This window comes from Aquarana catesbeiana, linkage group LG02, assembly GCF_042186555.1.
Source record: "Aquarana catesbeiana isolate 2022-GZ linkage group LG02, ASM4218655v1, whole genome shotgun sequence".
Classification (NCBI taxonomy): Eukaryota; Metazoa; Chordata; class Amphibia; order Anura; family Ranidae; genus Aquarana; species Aquarana catesbeiana.
Genome location: NC_133325.1, coordinates 774,279,724 through 774,305,189, shown reverse-complemented (window position 1 = coordinate 774,305,189; position 25,466 = coordinate 774,279,724). Strand labels below are relative to the sequence as shown.

At 44.5% G+C, this 25,466-nt stretch overlaps 2 protein-coding genes across 11 annotated transcripts in view; both read left to right on the top strand.

Annotated features, from left to right (window-relative positions):
- The window catches only part of LOC141129359 (nectin-1-like), a 130,991-nt gene that overhangs the window by 30,024 nt on the left and 75,501 nt on the right, over nt 1–25,466 (top strand). The window lies entirely within an intron of this gene.
- On the top strand, nt 3,595–10,448 carry LOC141129360 (E3 SUMO-protein ligase ZBED1-like). Of its 2 annotated transcripts, none has more exons than XM_073617352.1 (4): nt 3,595–4,140; nt 4,231–4,269; nt 4,374–4,631; nt 6,061–10,430. In XM_073617352.1, the coding sequence occupies exons 1-3, from the start codon at nt 3,958–3,960 to the stop codon at nt 4,509–4,511; spliced, it is 360 nt and encodes a 119-aa protein (XP_073473453.1). In that variant the 5' UTR covers nt 3,595–3,957; the 3' UTR covers nt 4,512–4,631; nt 6,061–10,430. The 2 variants fall into 2 exon arrangements, with proteins under 2 accessions (XP_073473453.1, XP_073473452.1); XM_073617351.1 differs by having other exon boundaries at nt 3,615–4,140; nt 6,061–10,448.

Below are 25,466 nucleotides of genomic sequence, written 5' to 3'. Positions count from 1 at the left end.
GTCCATTTGCTTTATATAATGGAACATGGCAGGGATGCCCACTCTCCATCCCCATTATTATGTGTGCTATCTCTAAAGCCCCTCTTAGCAATGATACGGGCCAGTCAGGAGATCCAGGGGGATAGAGATGGCTGGGCTGGAACATAAGGTATCTGACATTATGCTCTATATATCTAACCCAAGACAGACATTGCCTAATATTCTAAGGGAAATGGAAAGATATGGGGAAATTTCAAATTCAAAGGTTAATGGAGAAAAATCTGAAATCTAAAATATTGCTGTTTCCCAAGGGGAGTTCAGGGATCTTAGATCCCGGTATCCATTTGAATGGTTAGTAGGGGGTGGTGGGTGTATTTTTGCTGGAAAGGGTGATTTGGAGGGGGATCTGCTAAGAGGAGAAATATAGGGGGAGGGGGGGTTGTACTAGGAGGGGGGATTTGGGGAGGATTTATACTAAGAGGGGATATTTAGGGGGAGCAGATTTGTTCTGGGTTTGGGGATTTGGGGGAGGGTTTGTACTGGGAGGGGGATTTGGGGGGAGGGGTAATTTGTTCTAGGAGGGGGGATTTGGGGGAAGGATTAGTATTAGGAGTTGGGATTTGGGGGAGGGGGAGTGTTGTGCTAGGAGGGGAATTTGGGGGGGGGGACTTATACTAGAGGGGGGATTTGAGGGGAGAATTTGTACTAGGAGGGCAGATTGAGGGCGGGGGGGGGAGACTTATACTAGAGGGGGGATTTGAGGGGAGAATTTGTACTAGGAGGGCAGATTGCGGGGGGGGGGGATTTGTACTAGGAGGAGTATTTGGGAGGGGGGGGCAAGTTGTTCTGGAAGGGGGGATTTGGGGGAAAAATTTGTGCTAGGAGGGGGGGGGACTTTGGGGAGAATATTTGTGCTAGAAGAGGGATATGGGGGGAGGGGATTTTGGGGGAGGATTTACTGTAGGAGTTGGAATTTGGGGAGAGAGGGGATTTGTGCTAAGAGTGGAGATTGGGGGGGATTTGTGCTAGGAGGGTAGGAGGGGGGATGGGGGGGGATTTATGATCGGAGTGGGGAATTGGGGGAGAGGAGCTGTGCTAAGAGGAGAAATTTGGGGTGATTTGTACTAAGGGAGGCGAATTGGGGGAATGATTTGTGCTAGGAGGGGGGGTTTGGAGGGAGGATCTGTGCTAGGAAGGGGATTTGTGTGTGTGTGTGTGTGTGTGTGTGTGGGGGGGGGGGTGGCGCCTTTCTCTGAACCCTCTCCATTTCCGGTACATCCTTCCTGAAGACTGGTGCCCAGAACTGGACAGAATACTCAAGATGTGGCAGGACCAGAGTCTTGTAGAGCGGGAGAATTATCGTTTTATCTGGAGCTGTTGATCCCCTTTTTAATGCCAATATTCTGTTTGCTTTGTTAGCAGCAGCTTGGCATTGCCTATCATCTACTAGGAAACCCAGGTCCTTTTCCATCCTAGATTCCTCCAGAGGTTTAAACTGAATTAAAGCGGGGGTTCACCCACACCGCCAAAAAAAATAAAATATTAAAAGCCAGCAGCTACAAATACTGCAGCTGCTGACTTTTAATACATGGCCACTTACCTGTCCCAGGGTCCAGCGATGTCGGCAGGGGACGCCGAGAACCCGCTCGGTTCTCGGCAGCTGCCGCCGCCATCCTAGGTGAGGGAATCAGGAAGTGAAGCGTTGCGGCTTCACTTCCCGGTTCCCTACTGCGCATGCGCGAGTCGCGCTGCACGTCCCAAGTGGTCCCCGCTCTCTCCTGGGAGCTGTGTGTTCCCAGGAGACAGCGTGGTGGGGACGGGAAGAGGCGTAGACTCCCATGGGAGTCTATGCCGGAAGTGGGTGCAAATACCTGTCTTAGACAGGTATCTGCACCCCCCTCCCCCCTGAAAGGTGTCAAATGTGACACCGGAGGGGGGGAGGGTTCCGAAAAGCGGAAGTTCCATTTTTGTGTGGAACTCCGCTTTAAACAGAATTGGTCCCAGGACAGATCCTTGGGGGACATCACTTACAACTCCAAACCTTTCTGAGAATCCGCTATTTATCACCATCCTTTGGACCCTCCCCTGTAGCCAGTTTTCTATCCAGGTACTCACCCTATGGTCCATGTCAACAGACCTCAGTTTGTAAATCAAACGTTTGTGGGGAACTGTATCAAATGCCTTTGCAAAATCTGGATATTCCATATCCACAGGCCTTCCTTTATTTAGAGGGGAGCTCACTTCTTCATAGAACTATAATAGATTGGTCTGGCAAGAATGATCCTTCATGAATCCATGCTGATTACTATTAATGATACTGTTTTCATCAGCAAAATCCTGGAAATAATCCCTTATCTTCCCCTTCAATAGCTTACATACTACTGATGTTAGGCTGACTGGTCCTGTAGTTCCCAGGGATATATCTCGGGTGCAGAGCCACCCCTGCCCCAAAGCACATCCCCCATGTTGAGGGCATGCGGTCTGGTATGGTTCAGGAGGGGGGGGCCCCCTCCCTTTCCTGACCTGCTGGGCTGCATGCTCGGATAAGGGTCTGGTATGGATTTTGGGGGGACCCCACGCCATTTTTGAAAATGTTAGCATGGGGGGTCCCCTCCAAATCCATACTAGACCCAAGGGCCTAGTATGGACCTCTGGGGGGGGACCACACGCTTTTTTTTTTTTTTCACAATTTTTTTTTTTTTAGCCGGCAATTCTTTTTTTTTTTTTTTTTTTTTTTACATTCAGCTGCAGTGGGAAAGCTCCCTGACAGCTGAAGACTCATCGGTTGTTAAGGACGCATCGGCTGGCTTCCCGGCCCCCTCCTGAGCAACCAGTTATATACAGTGAATGTACAGCCAAAAAAAACACACAAATCACAAAATGCAAATCGCTGCAAAATCGCTGTAAAAATGTGGTACTTGCGTTTTGGATGCGGGTCTATTAAAGTCTATTACATGAAAAACGCTGCATTTTGCGCGAAAAAAGTCCCCCGACCCTTTCCAAAAATGCAGAGGCACAAAAATGCATTGATGTGAACGTGTTCCATAGGAACTCATGTTAAAAAAATTTCCTGCATTTCTGCAAATGTAAAATGCATCAAAAAAGGCATTAGTGTGAATGGAGCCTAAGCCACTATAGGTTTATACAGTGCATCCAGAAAGTATTCACAGCGCTTCACTTTTTACATATTTTTGTTATGTTACAGCCTTATTCCAAAATGGATTAAATTAATTATTTTGCTCAAAATTCTACAAACAATACCCCATAATGACAACATGAAAGACGTTTGTTTGAAATCTTTGCAAATTTATTAAACATAAAAAACGGGGAAAATAATTCACATGTACATAAGTAGTCACAGCCTTTGCTCAATATTTTGGTGAAGCACCTTTGGCACCAATTACAGCCTCAAGTCTTTTTGAGTATGATGCTACAAGCTTGGCACACGTGAAAGAAGTTTGTTTGAGATCTTTGTAAATGTACTTAAAACAAAAAAAACACATGTACAGTACATAAGTATTCGCAGCCTTTGCTTAATACTTTGTTGAAGCAGCTTTGGCACCAATTACAGCCAACTATATTTGGGCAGTTTCTCCTATTCTTTTTTGCAGGACCTCTCAAGCTCCATCAGGTTGGGTGGGGAGCGTCGGTGCACATCCATTTTCAGATCTCTCCAGAGATGTTCAATTGGGTTCAAGTCCTCGCTTTGGCTGGGCCACTAAAGGATATTCACAGAGTTGTCCCGTAGCCACTCCTTTGTTATCTTGGCTGTATGCATAGGGACGTTGTTCTGTTGGTAGAGTTGAACGATTAATCGTATAGAGAATCGTGATCTCGATTTCCCCCCCCCCGCGCGGTCTTTTTCGGTGTTCCGTGATGTAGCCTGGACCGGAGGAGAAGCCGCTGGAACCAGTGTGGAACGTAAATGGCGCTGATGGCCCCGATACAGGAACTGACGAAAGCAGAGCAGAGAGCGCGATGCGCCGCGGTGGATGCCTGGGCGTGGGTGGAACCACACTTATTCGTCAGAGAGACCCCGGCCGGGAAACACTGCAGTTACTGCGCACTTGTGTTCCATTCACAGAAGCAGGACCTGGAGGTTGCAAGAAAAACCTGGCCAAATCTCAGACCCTTTTAGGGAAGGAAATCAAAATCTTGAAGGTAACCAGAATGTTTGTGGTGTGGTGAGTAACAGATTGGCAAGGCATGATGGTGTAATATTTGATTTGACAGTTGGTGTCTTCATTCCAGGAGCTGAAACATGAAAACATTGCCTTATATGATTTCCAGGTGGGTGATTAAAGTGGAGTTCCACCCACTTTTACAACTCTTCAGCATCCCTCACTAAACTGTGCACTGTAAACTAATTGGATATATTTTAATTTTTTTCTCAGCACCTACTGTATATCAACTGTATTCATTTTTCACTTCCTCCTCCCTGGCCACGGCCCATCGCATCATTTCCTGTTTACAATGCCTTCTGGGAAGGGGCGGCAACTTCCTCTGAAACTGCCGTTGCTATGGAAACCTGACCTGAAACCTATTACACTGCTTGTGCTGCACTGAGCATGTGCGAGATCTACAAGGATGAGATCCAGGAAGAAATACAGTCTGGCTTCAGATGCCCACACTTAAGATGGCCACGGCCTGCTGTAAGTTTATAAAATAACAAACTACTGCTATAAACTAACAAAACAGACCTTAGTTTAGAGACTAACTTTACTAGAATACATTAAGCTTGTGTATTATAGGGGTATTTTTATTTAAAAAGTATAATTTCAGCTGGAACACCACTTTAAACCCATCTATTTTTAGTATCAATAACAAAACGATCTATTGATTTTCACTGACATCTGGCAATGTGTCCTCTGTATTGGATGGGATCAGCGGCCCCTCTTTGATGTACGTAATGTGCGCACCAGCATTGATCCGATGGCCCATCATCATGGCATGCTTTTTCCAAAACAAATGTGAGCTTTATAATATATTATGACTGCTTGCTTGGACTTGATATATCCAGAAAGCCCATGACATAGGAGGGGGTAATCTCAAGTCCTCCCTATGTCACCATGCTGCACCACCCACAGATCTACATTTTAAAATGGTTGATGATAAAATTTTTTATCAGTTAAATGCAACAAGAAAAAAAAAAAAAAAAAAAAAAAACATTATATATATAATTTATAATTTTGCTTATTTATTTTTTTTTCTTGTTGAGTTTAACTTTGATATAGATTTTTCTTATTTAAATTAACCATTTTAAAATGTAGATCTGTGGGTGGTGCATGGTGACGTAGGGAGGACTGAGAGATTATATATATATATATATATATATATATATATATATATATATATATATATATATTAAATAAAATGAGAGGGAGATATATATCCAATTATCCATCTATATTATATGTATCAAGGCTTGACAAACCCCAGGTCGCAGAGTAGAAAATGGAGCCTGGGCTGTTGTCAGCCTCAGTGACTAGCCTGAAGGGGCGCAACATTGCCAAGCAGGTGTCCCAATGTTTTCTAATGCAATGGGCGGGGAGGGGCAGCATCATCAGTGCGCTGAGCAGTCTTGTAAGTGCCGTATCAGTGCAGCGACCTAGTTAGTGTCCCACCAAATTTCACACAATAAAAATCTCAAAGTTACAAAATCAATAAATCCACATTAAGTGTACAAGAAAAAGGGGAAGAGTCATGCAACGTGCTCTTGTAAGTCACCCTTCACTTACAGGAGCATGTTGCATTGGACTCTATCACCTTTTTTTACTTTTTCTTATAGACGTAATGTAGATTTATGGATTTTGTTTTTTTGAGATTCTTGTATGAATTTGGTTATATCTCAGAGGATTTATGGGTTGTGCTGCGTCTTTTATACATATTTTGCAATTTACTATAATGGTCATTTTCCCAGCGTTTTTAGCCCATTAGTCCTCCAGCGCCAGATTTATTGTGTGACTTAAAAAAAAAAAAAAACACACACTTTGATTTGTTGCCTTTTTAAATGTCAATGCATTAGCTGCAAGTGTTTTTAAACTGAGGCGGATAACAGTGTGCTCTCTGTTTTCTCTATAGGTAGCACATAACATGTTTCCAGTCCACCACACCCAGTTGAATATTAAGAGAAAGACCGCTGCAGCAGCACTTTAGCGAATGTACACAGTCACACAGAACTCTTTACCCCAGCTGGGGTCTTCTGTATCAGCACAATCACTGGTGCCTGCCTGCACCAGATAAATATATTTTCAAGGACATTTAGTCACAGGAGAGAACTGAGAAGCATACGTCTTGAGGTCTGTTCACAATCTCGAGATAAAACACAAACACTCCTTGACGAAGTCATATCGGGTATAGCACGGGCCAAATGTACTTGTGTTAACTAGATAAGAACAGCAGAAGTTGCAGTCGAGAAGTTAGAAACAAACTAAACAGAGTAGAATAATGAGTGAGGCAGAGGCCGCAAAGGCAGAGCAATGTGCAAGTAAGTCTGATAAAAACTTGGATGTCTTTGTTCCAAAAAGTGGAGCTTATTCCGAAGTGTGGGCTTATTTCGGATTCAAACCAGATGATGAAACTCAGCGAACCATCTACTGCAAGCAATATTTAGCCATTGTTTGTGCACCAAAGGGTAACACCACCAATCTGTTTAATCGCCTGAAAAGTAATCGCATACAACAATATGAACCGGTACGGAAAAACAAAACCGGCGCTCAATCGCAAAGTATCTGCAACCAGACAAGACAAACGTCGATTAAAGTAACATTATTTAATGCAACACCGTACCCAACAACCTCTCTCAGGCGCAAAGAAATAACAGAAGCAATCACATTTCACCTGGCTAAAGACATGGCTCCCGTGACCACTGTTGAAAAAGAGGGGTTTAATCTATCAAGTACCCTCTCGTAATTATTTTTCACATGTTGCAATCCCTGCTCTGTACGTCAAATGTCATGAAACAGTTGAAACAGAATTGCGAGATGTACTTAATTTTGCAGGAACTTCAGATTTATGGTCCAGCAGAGCAATGGAACCATACATGAGCATAACGTTCCATTTCATTAATGATGATTTTGAGATGAAAAGTCAGTGCCTACAAACTGGGTTTTTCCCTGAGGACCACACTGGCGAAGGTTTGGCGCATGGATTAAAGGATGCTCTCATAAACTGGAAATTGGAGGAGAAAAATCTTGTTTGTATCACAACATTGTAAAGGCCATATCCATAAATCACTGGACACAACTGCAGTGTTTTGGCCATAGGCTTCATCTCACAATAGAGAATGCAATGAAGGACCCACGAATTGAGCGTGCTATGGGTTTGTGCAAAAAGCTTGTCTGGTGTTTCAGCTACAGTTGGAGGAGGAAGAGGGAGCTTTCTGAGGCACAAAAACAACTCTGTTTACCAGACCACAGGCTCAAGACAGAGTGCCCAACAAGGTGGAGATCTAGGCAGGCTATGGTGAGGAGGATACTTGAGCAGCAAGCTGTCATTACCTATGTCCTCTCTTCTGACTGCAAGGCTAGGCACCTCTTGCCAACATGGCAAGACCTAGAGGTCCTAGAGGCTGTGGACAAGACTCTCGCCCCACCGGCAGACTTCACAGATGCTCTTTCAGGAGAGCAGTATGTCAGTGTCTCTTCTGTGAAACCTGCTCTCCACCTATTTCAGTCTTCTGTTTTGGCTGTTAAGGAAGATGAGACTGATCTTATTTGCACAATGAAATCAAAGATCATGGGGTATCTGGAGGAAAAATATCAGGACCAAAAAACACAAGACCTTCTCGACATAGCCACAACCCTCGATCCCAGGTTTAAGATGACTTACGTTAATGAGGATAACAAAACTGCTGTCCAGAACAGACTAAAAGATGAGATGTCAAAGCTAACAACGGATAAGGAAAGCCCCCCTACAACTACTAGTAGTGGTAGTGGTCCTGCAAGTGAAAAGAAGACTCGAAAGACTCTAGGTAGCTTTTTCAAAGCAGCACAAAGTGAAGGGGCACAGCAACAACAATCCGAAACCTTTTCCATGGAGCTACACTCTTATCTGTTCTTAGGAAACACTGACAGTGAAGATGATCCATTAGTCTGGTGGAAGGCTCACAAGGAGCAGCATCCGAGATGGTCTGCACTGGACAGAAAATACCCTTGCATTCCTGCAACCAGTTCCCCTTCTGAAAGGGTTTTTAGCACAGGGGGCAACATTGTCACTTGTCGCCGTTCTGCACTGAAGCCACAAAATGTGGATAGGCTTGTGTTTCTAGCTAAGAATCTTTAAATCTGTTTATCTGACATGATACCTGAATGTTTGTTTGAATGTAATTATAATTTATTTCACGTTACATTGTTTTTTCATTACATTCATTGTCATTTCTTTAAATTTGTTTGATTGAAGCAAGAGTATTATGGCTTATTTTGTTGCCATTTGGTTTGATAACCTAATGTTCAGAAGTTATAACTCTTTAAAATAAAAAAAAGTTTTTGAGAATCGTGATCTTTATTCTAAGCAAAAGAATCGTGATTCTCATTTTTCCCAGAATCGTGCAGCTCTACCTGTTGGCAGATGAACCTTCCCCCCCCAGTCTGAGGTCCTGAGCGCTCTGAAGCAGGTTTTCATCAAGGATGTCTCTGTACATTGCTGCATTCATCTTTCCCTCGATCCTGACCAGTCTCCCAGTTCCTGCCACTGAACAACATCCCCATAGCATGATGCTGCCACCACTATGTTTCACTGTAGTTATTGGCCAGGTAATGAGCAGTGCCTGGTTTCTTCAAGACATAATGCTTGCTGATCAGACCAAGGAGTTCAAGCTTTGTTTCATCAGACCAGAGAATTTTGTTTCTCATGGTCTGAGAGTCCTTCGGGTGCCTTATGGCCATCGTCTTATCATACAGGCCTGACTGGTGGAGTGTTACAGACAGGCCCGGACTGGCCATAGGGCACACCGGGCGTTTGCCCAGTGGGCCGCGGTCCCTGGGCTGCATGTTGTAGGAAGAGCGGCCTTTTGATGACACAGCGGGAGGTAAGCGGCGACCGCGGTCAGGACTGGGTTAACATAGACCGCGGCCGCCGCTCACCTCCCGCTATACAAGCATTCCTAAAGCAGAGCCAGCGCCAGCACACTTAGGTGCAGAAGGAGGTGGAAGAGAAGGCTCCTGTCCTGTGGCATGCAGGGGACAGACATAATCCATGCAAGATAACTGGTGACTCTTCTACGGTGACATGAAACGGGACATCCCAAGAAAACGTGAAAGATAGGAAATGCCTCCACCATGGCAAACAATGGCGCTTACCAGATCACGGTGGTCCCTTATTACGGGGACCACACTGAGCAGATGGCTATTACCCCAGCCCGGGATCTCTGTGGCATACACTGAACTCCTCAGCCTCAGCAGTGATGGTCCTCACACAGGTCAGATCAGGCACGATAATTGGATCCCCATAGAACAACAAAGGCTCACACTCACAAGTGTACAATTGTGTGTACAGTGTACAGATACAATTCTGTCTTGGAGGTCTAACTTCCTTGGACTTCATGGCTTGGTTTGTGCTCTGACATGCACGATTAACTGTGGGGCCTTATATAGACAGGTGTGTGCCTTTCCAAATCATGTCCAATCAACTGAATTTACCACAGGTGGACTCCAATCAAGTTGTAGAAACATCTCAAGGATGATCAGTGGAAACAGAATGCACCTGAGCTCAATTTTGAGTCTCATGGCAAAGGCTGTGAATACTTATGTACATAAATACAATAATAAAATCTCTTGAAGCTTGATGTTTAGCACTCAAGTACGTGAGCTTCTTTTTAGGCAGAGTTGTGCATTTTGACCCCAGCAGACTTCAATAGGAGCACCTGAAAGACGCTCAAGTAACAAAAAAAATGAATAGATGAATGTGGACATGTATTCCATAACACATTATACAAAAAGGAAAAGAAAAAACACCCTGTGACAGATGTGACACATTAAAATGTCTATTACTAAAGTTCGGAATAATCCGAAGAATGGTATAGACTTAAAATCTCTCTGTTGTTCTTGTAATCATCCACTCCCACTTAAAGACTTGCACTCCCTAGCTGCATTTGCCTCCCACTCTGTTTGGCATAACTCGCCTCAACCCGCACTTATTAGGGGTTAAATTAGATCTCCAAACTTCAAACGTGTATATCATTCAATCAATTCCTTTTTCCTCAAGAAATGATTGTTTCACATGCAAATGAAAAGACGCTCCAATAGTGTTATAAAGTATAAGCAATTTATTGACAATTAAAACAATCTCACACCATTGCACTCACATGTGTCAAATTTAAAACAAGCCAAAGGTAAACACATCAGGAAACTCCATGCACTGGTAAATCTATCTACAGCGGTCGCAGCGGACCCAGGGTAGTGCGGCAGCTATATTTGTCTCGCCCGCTCCTCGTCCCAAGCCTCCACTATCCGATGCAGCGTGTCACGTTACAACGTACTCCATCACGCTTCAGATGCTTGCCGTATAGCCACACCCCGACATGTTTTGTCACAAACTACTTATTCATGGGATTAATAAATAAGACGTTTGTGACAAAACATGTCGTGGCTATACGGCAAGCATCTGAAGCGTGACGGAGTACGGCCGGGCGGTGGTTCAGTTATCCTGACTGGGCGTCATATGACGCCCTGCAGGATAACAGCCGGCGCGCACCCGTGGGGGCGTGCATCGCGGCGATCGGTGGTGCGGTGTGTCAGTGTGACACACCGCTACACCGATCTCGGTAAAGAGCCTCCGGCGGAGGCTCTTTACCATGTGATCAGCCGTGTCCAATCACGGCTGCTCACGTTGTAAACAGGAAGAGCCGTTGATCGGCTTTTCCTCACTCTGACAGACGCGAGTAGAGGAGAGCCGATCGGCGGCTCTCCTGACTGGGGGTCTGCGCTGATTGTTTAGCAGCGCAGCCCCCCCTCAGATGCCCACACTAGACCACCAGGGAAGCCCCCAGGACCACCAGGAAAGCCCCCAGCATGTGGATGGCCAGGTACATCCCCCATGGCCATCCACATGTGAAAAAATATGCCAATCAGTGCCCACAAATGGGCACTGACTGGCACCTCTGTGGCACATTACAAAACAGGGATGTCCATCAGTGCCCACCTATCAGTGTCCATCCGTGCCACCTATCAGTGCCACCCATAAGTACCCATCAGTGCCGCCTACGGGTGCCCATCAGTGACGCATACCAGTGCCACCTATCAGTGCCCATCATCAGTGCCAGTCAGTGCCACCTCATTGGTACCACCTCATCAGTGCCGCCTTATCAGTGCCCGTCAGTGCAGCCATATCGGTGCCCGTCATTGAAGAAGAAAACGTACTTCTTAACAAAAAAATGTAACAAAAAAAGAAAAACTTGTTTTTTTTCAAAATTTTCGGACTTTTTTTTATTCGTTGTGCAAAAAATAAAAATTGCAGAGGTGATCAAATACCAGCAAAAGAAAACTCTATTTGTGGGATCAAAATGATAAAAAATTTGGGTACAGTGTAGCATGACCACGCAATTGTCATTCAAATTGCAGCAGCGCTGAAAGCTGAAAATTGGCCTGGGCAGGAAGGTGTCTAAGTGCCTGTTATTGAAGTGGTTAAACAGCTCAAAAACGCCTATACACAAAAATACACCCCAAAAAATAAAAAAAAACGAATATGAAAAACGGCCAACCACGCTCAGCTCAAGTATGAATGGAGCCTACAGGCTAACTCCTGGCTTTGACTGGATCTCAGTGGCTTCAGAACCTAAGAAGTGTCTTGTAGACATGTGCGATTAGTTTTGTACAAATCGAAAATACGAATTTTTAATGCATACGAATTCTGTACGAAATATGAAATTTTCGTTTACGAATTTCGGATCCAAATTCATAACGAACATTCGTAATTGTTACGAAAAGTTAACGAACCTAAAAGTTAAAAACCCAGGAAGTCAGCACAGCACAGGGATGGTGGGAACCCCTCATGATAAATTCATCATAACGAACTTTCGTTATTTTAGCGAAAAGTTTACGAAACTAACAAAAATTCGGATTCGTACGAATCCGAATTGAATTTCAGACACGAATTACGAAATACAATTTTTTTTTTTTTTTTAACACGAAACGAAACAAATTTTTTGACGGGGCACATATCTAGTGTCTTGTATAAGCACCAGAATGCCTTTACCATTACAAAACATGTTCAGTTGAATGCAATTAACTACAAGTTGTTCACCATCTATAGATTGGAGACCCCTTCAGGAGGAAGGTTTACCAAAATCCCAGTTTGCCAGCCTTGGAATGATTTAAGCTTGTGAGAAGGAGCACCAAGATCTGCCTCCTAGAAACCCCATAAGAATACATGGAAAGCCTAGCAGGCAAATGGTGAAAACATGGAAGTGAAACTGAGACATAAATACATTTTGGGCAGATCCCGTGTTTTGTCAATATACACACAAATGGTATTGACAACAATCACTCCACCTTTGTTTGGGAAAACACTAGGCAAGAACAGACCTGTGCTTTAGGTAATCCAGAACAGGTTTTATTTAAAACTAAACTCAGTTTCATAAAAACCTTCATTTAACCACTTGCTGACCACCGCACACCGATATACGTCGGCACAATGGCAGCGGTGGGCAAATGGGCGTACCTGTACGTCCCCTTTTAAGAGCCGCGTACAGCGTGACCATGCCCGCAGGACCGGCAGACTCGATGTCCGCCGGTCTCCCGGCGATCGTGTCACGGAGCCTCAGAACGGGGAAGTGCCTATGTAAAACAAGGCATTTCCCCGTTTTGGCTTGTGTAATGACAGAGATCACCGCTCCCTGTCATCAGGTGTGGGGGAAGTGCCAAACATGACAAAATGTGGAGAATTTCAAGGGGTATAAATACTTTTTCAAGGCACTGTATGTATGTATGTATGTGTGTGTGTATGTGTGTGTGTATGTATGTATATATATATATATATATATATATATATATATATATATATATATATATATATATATATATATATATATATATATGTGTGTGTGTGTGTGTTTGGGGCTCCAAGTAATTTTCTAGCACAAAATAGCGATTTTTACTTGTAAACAAAAAGTGTCAGAAAAATGCCATGCCAGGTCAAGTGGTTTAAGCAAGTTGATACTGACCTTTCTATCTCGGAAATCATGGAAAGATTTTTTGCTTTCTGAAGATATTTCACTTTCATTTGCTATCAGTAAGTCACTTTTGTCCACAAAATCTGCCAGCCTTGTAATCTCCAATTTAAACACAGAGCAGAGTGCTGAGACCCAGCCTGAAAAAAATCAGTGCTTCCAGTTTTTGAGGATGAACTTCTCCATAATGCATGTAGCTACAGAGACCAGGAAAGGCTAGTTTGAAAGCCTATTTATGGCATGTAAGGAATTGTTAATTGGGTTTGGTCTACACATGCTGGTAGGTTAACTGGCTCCCGTCTAAACAGACCCTAGTGTGTGTATGTATTGAGATAGGGACCTTAGATTGTAAGCTTCTTGAGAACAGGGACTGATGTGATTGCACAGTATGTAAAGCACTGTGTAAATTGCCAGTGCTATATAAATACCTGTAATAAATGTATAAAATAATAATAGTCCATAGTCTGGCAACTTTAATTGTAAATTTACTGAAAAAAAAAAAAGCTGGACTATCCTTCTGGGTCCCTCAATTCTTAAAAAACCTGCAGGTGATGGAAGTCCTCATCATAGAAATAAATATTTACTATAGAAGAAGCCACGTGTAAATAACGTAAAACATATAGAAGTTTCTATGGAAAACACCCATCACATGTTTTTACATGTTTCCCTTTTACACAATGTTTTTGTTCTCAGAATTTTCTCATGTTTTGAAGTGGTTGACGGATCATTTGCCTGGGTGTGACTAGTATTCAGTTTGGGTGCATGCAAGAAAAAGTTGGGTGGAAAATTATTTTTAATGATGATTTGTAGCTGGAATCGATGCATCATTGGAGGTGACATAGTTGACCTTTTAATTCCCAACTCCAGGCACGTTTATTTTCAAATAAGGACCCCCGGCCAGTTAACAAAATGTAAAAAGAGCAGCTCTTTCTGCAGTACTTGCTTTCAATCTAAAGTTTGCTTTTTGGCCACAAGATGTCCTCAGTTTTCCATATTGGAATGACACCCAGTGTTATTCAACCCCTGAAGACTGAGGACATACCATCAGTGAACCGCACTGAATGCGCGACGGCTGGTGTGTGCTGGGCAAAAAACGGTGCTGACGCGCCGATCTTAGCACATCACGCTGTTACTTTTTTTTTTCACATAACTTTATTGAAATGTCATAAGTGACATTGCAATACAGCTCTAAAGAAAGGGGAAAGGTCTGGTGTCCCCAGTAACACACTTCCATCCCTGTAACATATAATAAAATGAAGGATTCGCCCCGGGACTTTAAATGACCACTTCATTTAAAGTCCCTGAGCGAATCCTTCGTTTCAGTACAGCTCAACTCGCTGCAGCTATGTGGTGGTGCGGTGGTTTGCATCGCAACCTGCTGTGCTGAAAAGATGTACCGCATGCACAGCAATACTGTGGTGTGAACTGATTCCATAGGGGAAGTAGGGTATTACCATTGCCTATATAAAATAGTTGGCAGCATAGCCCCCAACACACGTGGCGTGAAAAAGCCCTATTGAAGGGGCATCATAATCCCTCCATCCAGGGATTGAATCCACACAAACTCTTTGTTACTAGGAGAGCGCCGCCAATCATTATGTAATCATTATATAATTACCCTGATGCTCTTTGCAGTTCCAAGGGGCCGCCACTGCTAGAGAAGAGGAGGAGCAAAAAAGGAGATTGTGTGTCATGTAACCAGTCGGAAGAAATTTTTCTATATACGCACACATATACAGTGTATATGTGCATGAACAGACACATGATAAAGAGGGGGGATTTTTATATAAATATATATATATATATATATATATACACACACAGTATCTCACAAAAGTGAGTACACCCCTCACATTTTTGTAAATATTTCACTATCCAGTAAACATTTCCTAAAAGGTGCACGTTTAGGAAATATTTACAGTACCTATAGGTACAAGCATACCAGGAAGGTTTACTTTCTCTTTAAGAAAGGAGGTGCACAGAAAGAAAAATGTTGGTGGTACCATTGTTGGTGACCTTTTGGAAATGCCACTTGCCTGGCTGCCGTGTCATCTGACTGTAATGCTTTCTGAGTTACAAACCTTAAGCAAGCGATCAGTAAGTGTAGGTAAAGCGGTACTTAAAGCGGAGTTCCGCTTAAAAAAAAAAAAGCAGCTACAAATACTGCAGCTGCTGACTTTTAATAATCGGACACTTACCTGTCCCAGGGTCCAGCGATGCGGGGGAACGAAGCCCCGCTCCTCTCCCCCCTCCTCTCTGCAGCGCCGGCATTGTAACCGTGGACGCCCGGCTGTGGCTTCACAGCCGCGCACCCAGTGCGCAAGCCACGCGGCGCGCCGTGACTGGCCGGGCAATCATTTGGGAATTGTGACGTGTCCCAGATGATTGCCGAGAGGGAGGGGGGGAAGAGGTGATCTCCCTTCCGGTGCCGCGGTGCGCCGGGAGGAAGTGGGAGCTGGAACCCTCTAAAAAGAGAGTATTCGCCCCCCCCCCAAAAAAAATGACATGCCAAATGTGGCATGTCAGGGGGTCACCTTCCCTTAAAGCGGAAGTTCTATTTTTCTATTTTTGGGTGGAACTCCGCTTTAACTCCCAAAACAACCCCTCATGTATTTTTTTTCTCCCCCTACTTACCTGCAGTACTGCTGAAAGAGCATACCCCCCCCACACAGCAAATCCAGCATTGTCCCACTGCGATCAGCTATTTGGGTGCCACACAGCAGGTTTGGTCCTCTTTAGCTGATAGCCTCTTCTAGGTACACGCAGCCATCTTTAATCATGCATCAGGTCCCCGCCCCTTTGGCCACTCTGTGTGCTGATCCCGCAGTCTCCTGGGAGATGTGATGTAAGTATCCCAGGAGGCTGCAGGACCAGGTGCTGGTCTTTCTGGCCTAGACTGGAATGGCGGCAGGGGGCGGGGCTAAATAAAAGAAAACAAATTCCAACAACTCTATTCTGCTTTTTGCAGTTAAAGCGGAGTTCCACCCAAAGGTGGAACTTTCGCTCATCTGACTCCTACACCCCTTCCGGTGCCACAATTGGCACCTTTTAGGGGGGAGGGGGGGACAGGATACCTGTATCCTTTCCCACTTCCGGGAGCCTCAGCCGCAGCTATTGAAGTCACGTCTGGGGCTCCCTCCTCCTTCCCCTGTCGCCGGGCCAGTAGGAGAGATGAGCGGGCCTCGGGCATGCGCAGTAGGGTTCCCGGCGTGAAGACGAAAGGCTACACTGCCGTGTACACTTACCCGCAATGGCGGCGGCAGCGCCCGACAGCTGACAGCAACATCAGCTGCGGTGCCGACATCGCTGGACTCCACGACAGGTAAGTGTCCTATTGTTAAAAGCCAGCAGCTGCAGTATGTGTAGCTGCTGGTTTTAAAGTTTTTTTTTTTCTGTTTTTTTTTCTCTTTCTTTTTTTTGGGCAGACCTCCGCTTTAAGTGTACTTGTGCCGGATTAACAACCAGCCATTAAAGCGCTTGATCTAGCTGACAGCCAAGGCAATTGGCACTTGCCTAAAGGGGGGTCAGCGGTTGCAGTCTACATGTTCCTTCAATGCGAGTTTTCCTTTAGGGCCCATGCCAGTCCCTTGCAGTGTACTGGATTTCAAGCAGCTGCTAATGCACCACAATGGAATGAAAATCTCACCTGCAGCATTTATGGTAATGCAGCACCCCACAACCTACACTAGTGTGTTACCATGCGTTGTGTACTGGGGTGCTCTTGAAAATGAATGCACTGATGTGCATGGTGCGTCGTACCGCGTGTCACTGCCATGAGGTTTTCTCCATATAAAGAGCCTCATAATATTCCTAACATGCACTTTTATTGAGTTAACTTTTTTCTTGTTTTCTTGTTCTTCGGTTACAGCCAAGGACCATCTGAAAAAAATCGTGTTTTTCCTGCTGTGTGTGGGCAGTCCTCCTTCACACATCATTTGCTGGCACTGCCACCCTGGGCCTCTCGGGGGGAGATTAGTATATGGGTAATGATCCGAGACGTTTGAACACAAAGGTCTCCATTCACAGCTTTATCCTCTTGTTTTTTGTCATTTATTTATTTTTTTTTAATTTACATCGTTGTTTTAAAAGGCACATAATACGCTTTTGTTTAGCCTGCTTTGTATGCGGAATTCTCCGACCATTACCAAAGTGAACTAAACTGTATCTGAGCACCACAAACTGAAAACACTATTTAATTCCTTTTTAGTATTCAAAGCAAACTCCCCCCATCCATCCGAGTCTCCATGATTTATTTTTTTGAGAAATCGCGTTGAAAAACACCCCACCTAGCATTTCTAGCGGTGGCCATCTTGAGTAAGGGCAGATGATTAATGCAGCATTTTACTTTCTGGAACCCATCTACCCTCAGCTCAGGCATGCAGACAGGAAGGCGCTTAGCGGAGAAAGCCCCTCCTGAACGTCTCCAGATGAATTTAAAAAAAATATATAAAAAAAGACCCATGAAGATTCCTGGGATGTACAGTAAGGGGGAAAAAAAGTATTTGACCCCCTGCTGATTTTGTATGTTTGCCCCACTGACAAAGAAATGATCAGTCTATAACAATGTTTCTCAACTCCAGTCCTCTAGGTGCCCCAACAGGTCATGTTTTCAGGTTTTCCATTATTTTGCTCAGGTGATTTGATCAGTTTCACTGCCTTAGTAATTACCACAGCCGTTTCATCTGAGGGAAATCCTAAAAACATGACCTGTTGGGGCGCCTTGAGGACTGGAAATGAGAAACACTGATCTATAATTTTAATGGTAGGTTTATTTTAACAGTGGGAGACAGAATAACAACAACAAGGCATTTTCCTCCACACAACTGCCGCTCACTGGATATTTTCTCTTTTTCGGACCGTTCTCTGTAAACCCGAGAGATGGTTGTGTGTGAAAATCCCAGTAGATCGGCATTTTTTTTTTTTTAAATATTCACACCAGCCCGTATGGCACCAACAACCATGCCACGTTCAAAGTCACTTCAATCCCCCTTCTTCCCCATTCTGATGCTCAGTTTGAATTTCAGCAAGTCATCTTCACCACGTCTAGATGCCTTAATGCATTGAGTTGCTGCCATGGGAGATTGGCTGATTAGCAATTTGTGTTACCAAGCAATTGAACAGGTGTACCTAATAAAGTGGCCGGTGGGTATGTATACACAGAGGTTTATAAGTTCCGTGAGAAGACCGTTTAGACTACCAGGTGGGGGCGCACACGCGGGTTTTTTTTTTCCAAGCTTTTATGATTCAGTAGGAAGATTGACAATACCTACTGGTATTCTTTATTGAGCTCCTGGCTATAACATACATGGCAGAATTTTGATCATATAACCTGATCTGTTCAGTGGATGACGGTCTACCTTTGCATATAATCTATGCATATTATATGTGTGTGTGTGTGTGTGTGTGTGTGTGTATATATATATATATATATATATATATATATATATATATATATATATATATATATATATATATATATATATATATATATATATATATATATATATATATATATATATATATAGTTTACCAGGGTTATGGCTGAAGCTATCAGACATAACCCCAATATATATATTTTTTTCAGCCGGTGATTCTTTTTCTTATAAAAGCGATCCGAGTGGCTAATTAGTCGATGGATTGCTTTTAGAGGCAGAGGGAGGGGTTAGTCCTCCTATAGCATTTTTTAAAGTGGAGTTCCACCCAAAAGTGGAAGCTCCGCTGATCTGGCCCCCCCCCCTCTCCGGTGCCATGTTTTTGACAGGTACCCTTCCCCACTTCTGTTGGGCCACGCCGCTGCGCGGTACATCAGAAGTTTGGCCCCCCCTCCTCCTCCTTCCCTTGCTGCCGGGGCCAGTAAGAGAGCGAAGCGCGCTTCGCGCATGCGCAGTAGGGAACGCTTACTAAGCTGGTTTCCCTTACTACGAATGGCGGCGGCAGCACCCGAGAGCCGACGCTGCCGTTTTAGCCAATAAGGAGGGAGAGTCTCGGCCAGCTGAGACACTCCTGCAACATTGCTGGATCGAGATGGGTTCAGGTAAGTATTAGGGGGACTGAGCTGGGCTGCTGCACACAGAACACTTTTTTTTATCACGAAATGCATTAAGATAAAAAAAGCTTCTGACTTTACAACCACTTTAAAGTTGAACTCCTGTCAACCCCCCCCCCCCCATTCAGTAAGGCTGTGCATGGGATCTTCCCAGCACAAGACCGTTCCAGCACCCCCACGCTCCAGTGTTCTTGAATAGTGGACTATTCCTGATGTCATTACACCCAGAGCAGGCTCCATAGACCAGGAGCAATCCACTGCTGGACTGTGGGGGAGCTTAATTTTCTGGAGGATTGAAGGATTGGGTGAGTCAACCCTGGATAAAACAAGCAGTTGACCCTTGGGGGGAAAAAAAGTTGTAAACACAATAGTTTATCATGCCTAGAAAGTACTTCAAGTAAATTTAGTTTTTAACATTAGATTTTGAAACAAATTAACTATACCCAACGAAAACCAAATTCACGATTTATACAGTCAGGGGAAAAAAGTATTTTATCCCCTGCTGATTTTGCATGTTTGCCCCACTGACAAAGAAATGATCAGTCTATAATTTTATCCACTTCAATACCGGGCACTTTCCCCCCGTCCTGCCCAGGCCAATTTTAAGCTTTCAGCGCTTTCGCATTTTAAATGACAATTGCGCGGTCGTGCTACACTGTACCCAAACTACATTTTTATCATTTTGTTTCCACAAATTGAGCTTTCTTTTGGTGGTATTTGATCACCACTCGTTTTTTATTTTTTTGCTAAACAAATGAAAAAAGACCAAAAATGTTGAAACAAAAAAAAAGTTTTTCTTCGTTTCTGTTATAAAATTTTGTAAATAATTACGTTTTCTCCTTCACTGACAGGCACCGATAAGGTGGCACTGATGAGGTAGCAATGATGGGCACTCATGATGAGGCACTAACATGCAGCACTGATGGGCACTGATATGCAGCACTGATGTGCATCAATGGGCTGCACTGATGGGCACTGAAATACTACACTGATGGACACTTATAAGTGGCACTGATGAGCACTGGTAGGTGGCACTGATGGCTCTGATAGGCAGCACTGATGAGGAGGCACTGGCAGGCATTACTGATGGGAACTGATTGGCACCTCTAAACGGCACTGATTGACAACCCTGGTGGTCCTGGGTGGGCATACCTGGTGGTCCTGGGTGGGCATCCCTGATGGGCCCCCTGTCAGGAGAGCAGCCAGTCGGCTCTCCTCTGCTCGCGTCTGTCAGCGCGAGTGGAGGAAAAGCCGATTCACGATTGAACACAACTGATCACATGGTATAGGGCCTATGTCAGAGGCTCTTTACTGGGATCGGTGATGCGGTGTGTCTGACTGACACACCACACTAATGATCGCCACTTATCCTGCTAGACGTCATATGACATCCAGTCATGATAACTTAACCACTTTGTGCACGTCATTCTGTTATATGAGGGGCAGGAAGTGGTTAATGGTCGGTTTATTTTAACAGTGAGAGACAGAATAACAACAAAAATATCCAGAAAAACACATTTCAGAAAAGTTATAAATCGATTTTCATTTTAATGAGTGAAATAAGTACCGTATTTATCGTGGTATAACACGCACTTTTTTCCCTTTAAAATCAGGGGAAAATCATGGGTGCGTGTTATACGCCGATCCCCGCTATTTTGTGATCTATCGGAGCAATCGCCGCCGACATTGACATAGCGTGTATTTTTAAATATGGCGCCGCAAGTTTCGGAGGGACTCGGCGGCGCTCGTTCAGCTGAACGAGCGCCGCCGAGAACACAGTGACTGGGCGGAGCCGAAATACACATAGCCGAAGGTTCTCGGCGCCGTTCACAGTCCCGCCTAGTCCCGCCATTGGACCTGTGTTATGTCCATCATAGGGACTGGGCGTGACTGTGAACGGCGCCGAGAAGAGCCGAGAACCCTCGGCTATGCGTATCTCGGCTCCGCCTAGTCACTGTGTTCTCGGCGGTGCTCGTTCAGCTGAACGAGCGCCGCCAAGTCCCTCCGAACTCCGCGGCGCCATATTTAAAAATACAAACTAAACTTGTGTATGTCGGCAGCGATCATAAAATGTACACTGGGGACAAGGCTGCACTGGGGACAAGGCTGCACTGGGGCAAAGCTGCACTGACAAGGCTGCACTGGACACTGGGGCAAGGCTGCACTAACAAGGCTGCAGATGAACACTGATGAGGCTGCACTGATGGGCATTTAAATGTAAGTTTTTTTTCCTTAAACTTCCCTCCTAAAAGTTTTTTTCCTTAAAATTCCCTCCTAAACTTGGGGTGCGTGTTATACGCCGATAAATGCGGTAGTTGATCCCCTATCAATCAGCAAGATTTCTGGCTCCCAGGTGTCTTCTATACAGGTAATGAGCTGAGATTAGAAGCACTCTCTTAAAGTATAAACAACACCTGTCCACAGAAGCAATCAATCAGATTCCAATCTCTCCACCATGTCCAAGACCAAAGATCTGTCCAAGGATGTCAGGGACAAGATTGTAGACCTACACAAGGCTGGAATGGACTACAAGACCATCGATAAGCAGCTTGGTGAGAGGGTGACAACAGTTGGTGTGATTATTCACAAATCGGAGAAACAGAAAGTAACTGAATCTCCCTCAGTCTGGGGTTCCATGAAAGGTCTCACCTTGTGGAGTTTTAATGATCATGAGAATGGTGAGGAATCAGCCCAGAACTACACGGGAGAATCTTGTCAATGATCTCAAGGCAGCTGGGACCATAGTCACCAAGAAAACAATTGGTAACACACTATGCTGTGAGGTACTGAAATCCTGCAGCGCCCTCAAGGTCCCCCTGCTCAAGAAAGCACATGCACAGGACCGTCTAAAATTTGCGCTAATGAACATCTGAATGATTCAGAGGAGAACTGGGTGAAAGTGTTGTGGTCTGATGAGACCAAAACCAAGCTCTTTGGCATCAACTCAACTCGCCGTGTTTGGAGGAGGAGGAGGCATGCTGCCTATGACCCCAAAAACACCATCCTCACCATCAAACATGGAGGTGGAAACATTATGCTTTAGGGGTATTTTTCTGCTAAGGGGACAGGACAACTTCCCTGCATCAAAGGGACGATGGATGGGCGAGAACCTCCTTCCCTCAGCCAGGGCATTGAAAATGGGTCGTGGATGGGTATTCCAGCATGACAATGACCCAAAACACATGGCCAAGGCAACAAAGGAGTGGCTCAATCAGAAGCACATTAAGGTCCTGGAGTGGTCTAGCCAGTCTCAAGATCTTAATCCCATAGAAAAAATGTGGAGGGAGCTGAAGGTTCAAGTTAGCAAACGTCAGCCTCGAAACCTTAATGAGATGATCTGCAAAGAGGAGTGGGACAAAATCCCTCCTGAGATGTGTGTGAACCTGGTGCCCAACTACAAAAAAAAAAAAAAATTAACAGCCAGCAGTTACACATACTGCAGCTGCTGGCTTTTAACAATAGGACACTTGCCTGTCCTGGAGTCCAGCGCTGTCGGTATCGCAGCTGATGTTTCCATCAGTTGTCGCGTGCTGCCACCGCCATTGCGGGTAAGGGTACCCGGCAGTGTAGCCTTACGGCTTCATGCCGGGAACCGTATTGCGCATGCGCGAGGCCCCGCTCCTCTCTCCTACTGGCCCGGTGACAGGGAGAGGAGGAGGAGGGAGCCCCGCTGTGATTCGGACTACCGGAAGTAGGAACAGGATACCTGTTCCCCACCACCCCCCCCCCCCCCCCCGAAAGTTGCCAATTGTGGCACTGGAGGGGGAAAGGAGACAAATGAGCGGAAGTTCCACTTTTGGGTGGAACTCTGTAATGATTAGAAATCCAAGGAATGTGCTTAGAAGGAAATGTTTCAGATAATATTCCATTAGTGTATGGGCAGCTTTTGGCACAGAGTTTTCCATTGGTTTGTACTATGTTGTTTTGTCTGGTCTCTAGTTTGGTGCACGTGGGTGGTGTGAACAGGTGATACTTTTCTTTAAAAAAGACAAAAAAAAAAAAAAAAAAAAGCAAAATAAACATCGTCCTACTTGAGTGCAAGTGCAAACAGATGTACAAAACCGTTACGCTTCGGGAGCTTGAGAGGAAGCAGATAAATCATTGATGGGTGACATAACCCTTCCTTTTCACTTAAATATCACCACACAACCCTCTGTTATCTGTGCCTACCAGAGTTTTAAAAACCAATTTCAGTTGGTCTCAATGCACTTAATAACTGCCAATATCTCTCCGGATAACTGCGACCTCCATAAGCCAGCCAGATTCGTCCAATTATTTGACCCCCCCCCCCACGTTAGCGGTTTGCTCCTCGCTTCACGCTTTTTATCCAGACATCTGGAAATATAAAGGGGGTTATGTAGGGTGATAGGGTGTAAATAAGTCTTTCCTGAGCAGTAGTATTTTACGAAGTTTATTATATATGTTATAAAACTAGGGGCTTTTAAGGCACAAACCTGAACAAATATCACACAACCCACTTAAAAACGTTCTTATATTTATTAGAAACAGTGGAGGGGGGTTAACAAAGCAATGTGCTAGCACAAGTTTGCACCACTCTTCTAAACCTAAAAAAATTTAGCAGATGATGCTTCTAATAAACAAAAGGGGACGCAAGTTCTCTGTTCTGCCGTGTCTTACAAACACGGCATAGAGAGAATGAGAGCTGGAGCTGCATGATGCTCTCTCTCTGCAGTCCCTACTTAACTTGGAGCGGGAGGGAGGAGGAGAGTGTTAAACCTGTGCAGGTGCTGCTCATGCTGTGTGATCACTGCACGGGCAGAGCGAAGGATGTGACTCTTCTGCTGATCACGCACATGGTTGCACCTGGTAGGGATCTGTGGCAGTTTTTTATATGGGAAAACTGCCACATACTCTAAAGTAATCAGGTGCAGATCTGCGGTAGTTTCTATTTCACGCTGAAATAGAAACTTGGTAGATGGCAGAGAGCGACCTGGAACAAGTCTACCTGCTTAAATAGCATGTCACTTCTGACATTATAATGGCGCATAAAGCTTAGGTAATTCCCATGATCAGTTTGCGGCCAGACCAGAGCCTTGTATAGTGGGAGAATTATCGTTTTTACTCTGGAGTTGATCCCCTTTTTAATGCCAATATTCTGTTTGCTTTGTTAGCAGCAGCTTGGCATTGCATGTCATTGCTGAGCTTATCATCTACTAGGACCCCCAAGTCCTTTTCCATCCTAGATTCCCCCAGAGGTTCTCCCCCCACTGTATAGATTGCATTCATGTTTTTGCCACCCAAATGCATTATTTTACATTTTTCTACATTGAACCTCATTTGCCATGTAGTGGCCCACCACATTAATTTGTTCAGATCTTTTTGCAAGGTTTCCACATCCTGCGGAGAAGTTATTGCCCTGCTTAGCTTAGTATCATCCGCAAATACAGAGATAGAACTGTTTATCTTATCCTCCAGATCGTTTATGACCAAATTAAACAGGATTGGTCCCAGCACAGAACCCTGAGGAACCCCACTACCCACCCCTGACCATTCTGAGTACTCCCCATTTATCGCCACCCTCTGAACTCGCCCTTGTAGCCAGTTTTCAATCCATGTACTCACCCTATGGTCCATGCCAACGGACCTTATTTTGTACAGTAAATTTTGTATGGGGAACTGTGTCAAATGCTTTTGAAAAATCCAGATACACCACGTCTACGGGCCTTCCTTTATCTAGATAGGTGGTTCTCAAGTCTTGTCCTCAGGACCCACTAACAGGCCAGGTTTACAAGATAACTGAAATACATCACAGGTGATATAATTTGCTGCTCAGTGATTGCAGTATTCTAGTCTGCATCTCCCCAAGGTAATACTTAAAATCTGGCCCGTTGGTGGGTCCTGAGGACTGGAGTTGAAAACCACTGATCTAGATGGCAACTCGCCTCCTCATAGAATAGATTGGTTTGGCAAGAACGATTCTTCATGAATCCATGCTGATTACTGCTAATGATACAGTTCTCATTACCAAAATCTTGTATATAGTCCCTTATCATCCCCTCCAAGAGTTTACATACTATTGATGTTAGGCTAACTGATCTGTAATTCCCAGGGATGTATTTTGGGCCCTTTTTAAATATTGGTGCTACATTGGCTTTTCTGCAATCAGCTGGTACCATTCCAGTCAGTAGACTGTCAGTAAAAATTAGGTCTAGAAATTACTTGACTGAGTTCCCTAAGTATCCTTGGATTCAAGCTGGTGATTTATTAATGTAAAGTTTCCCTAGTCTAATTTTAATTCTGTCCTCTGTTAACCAT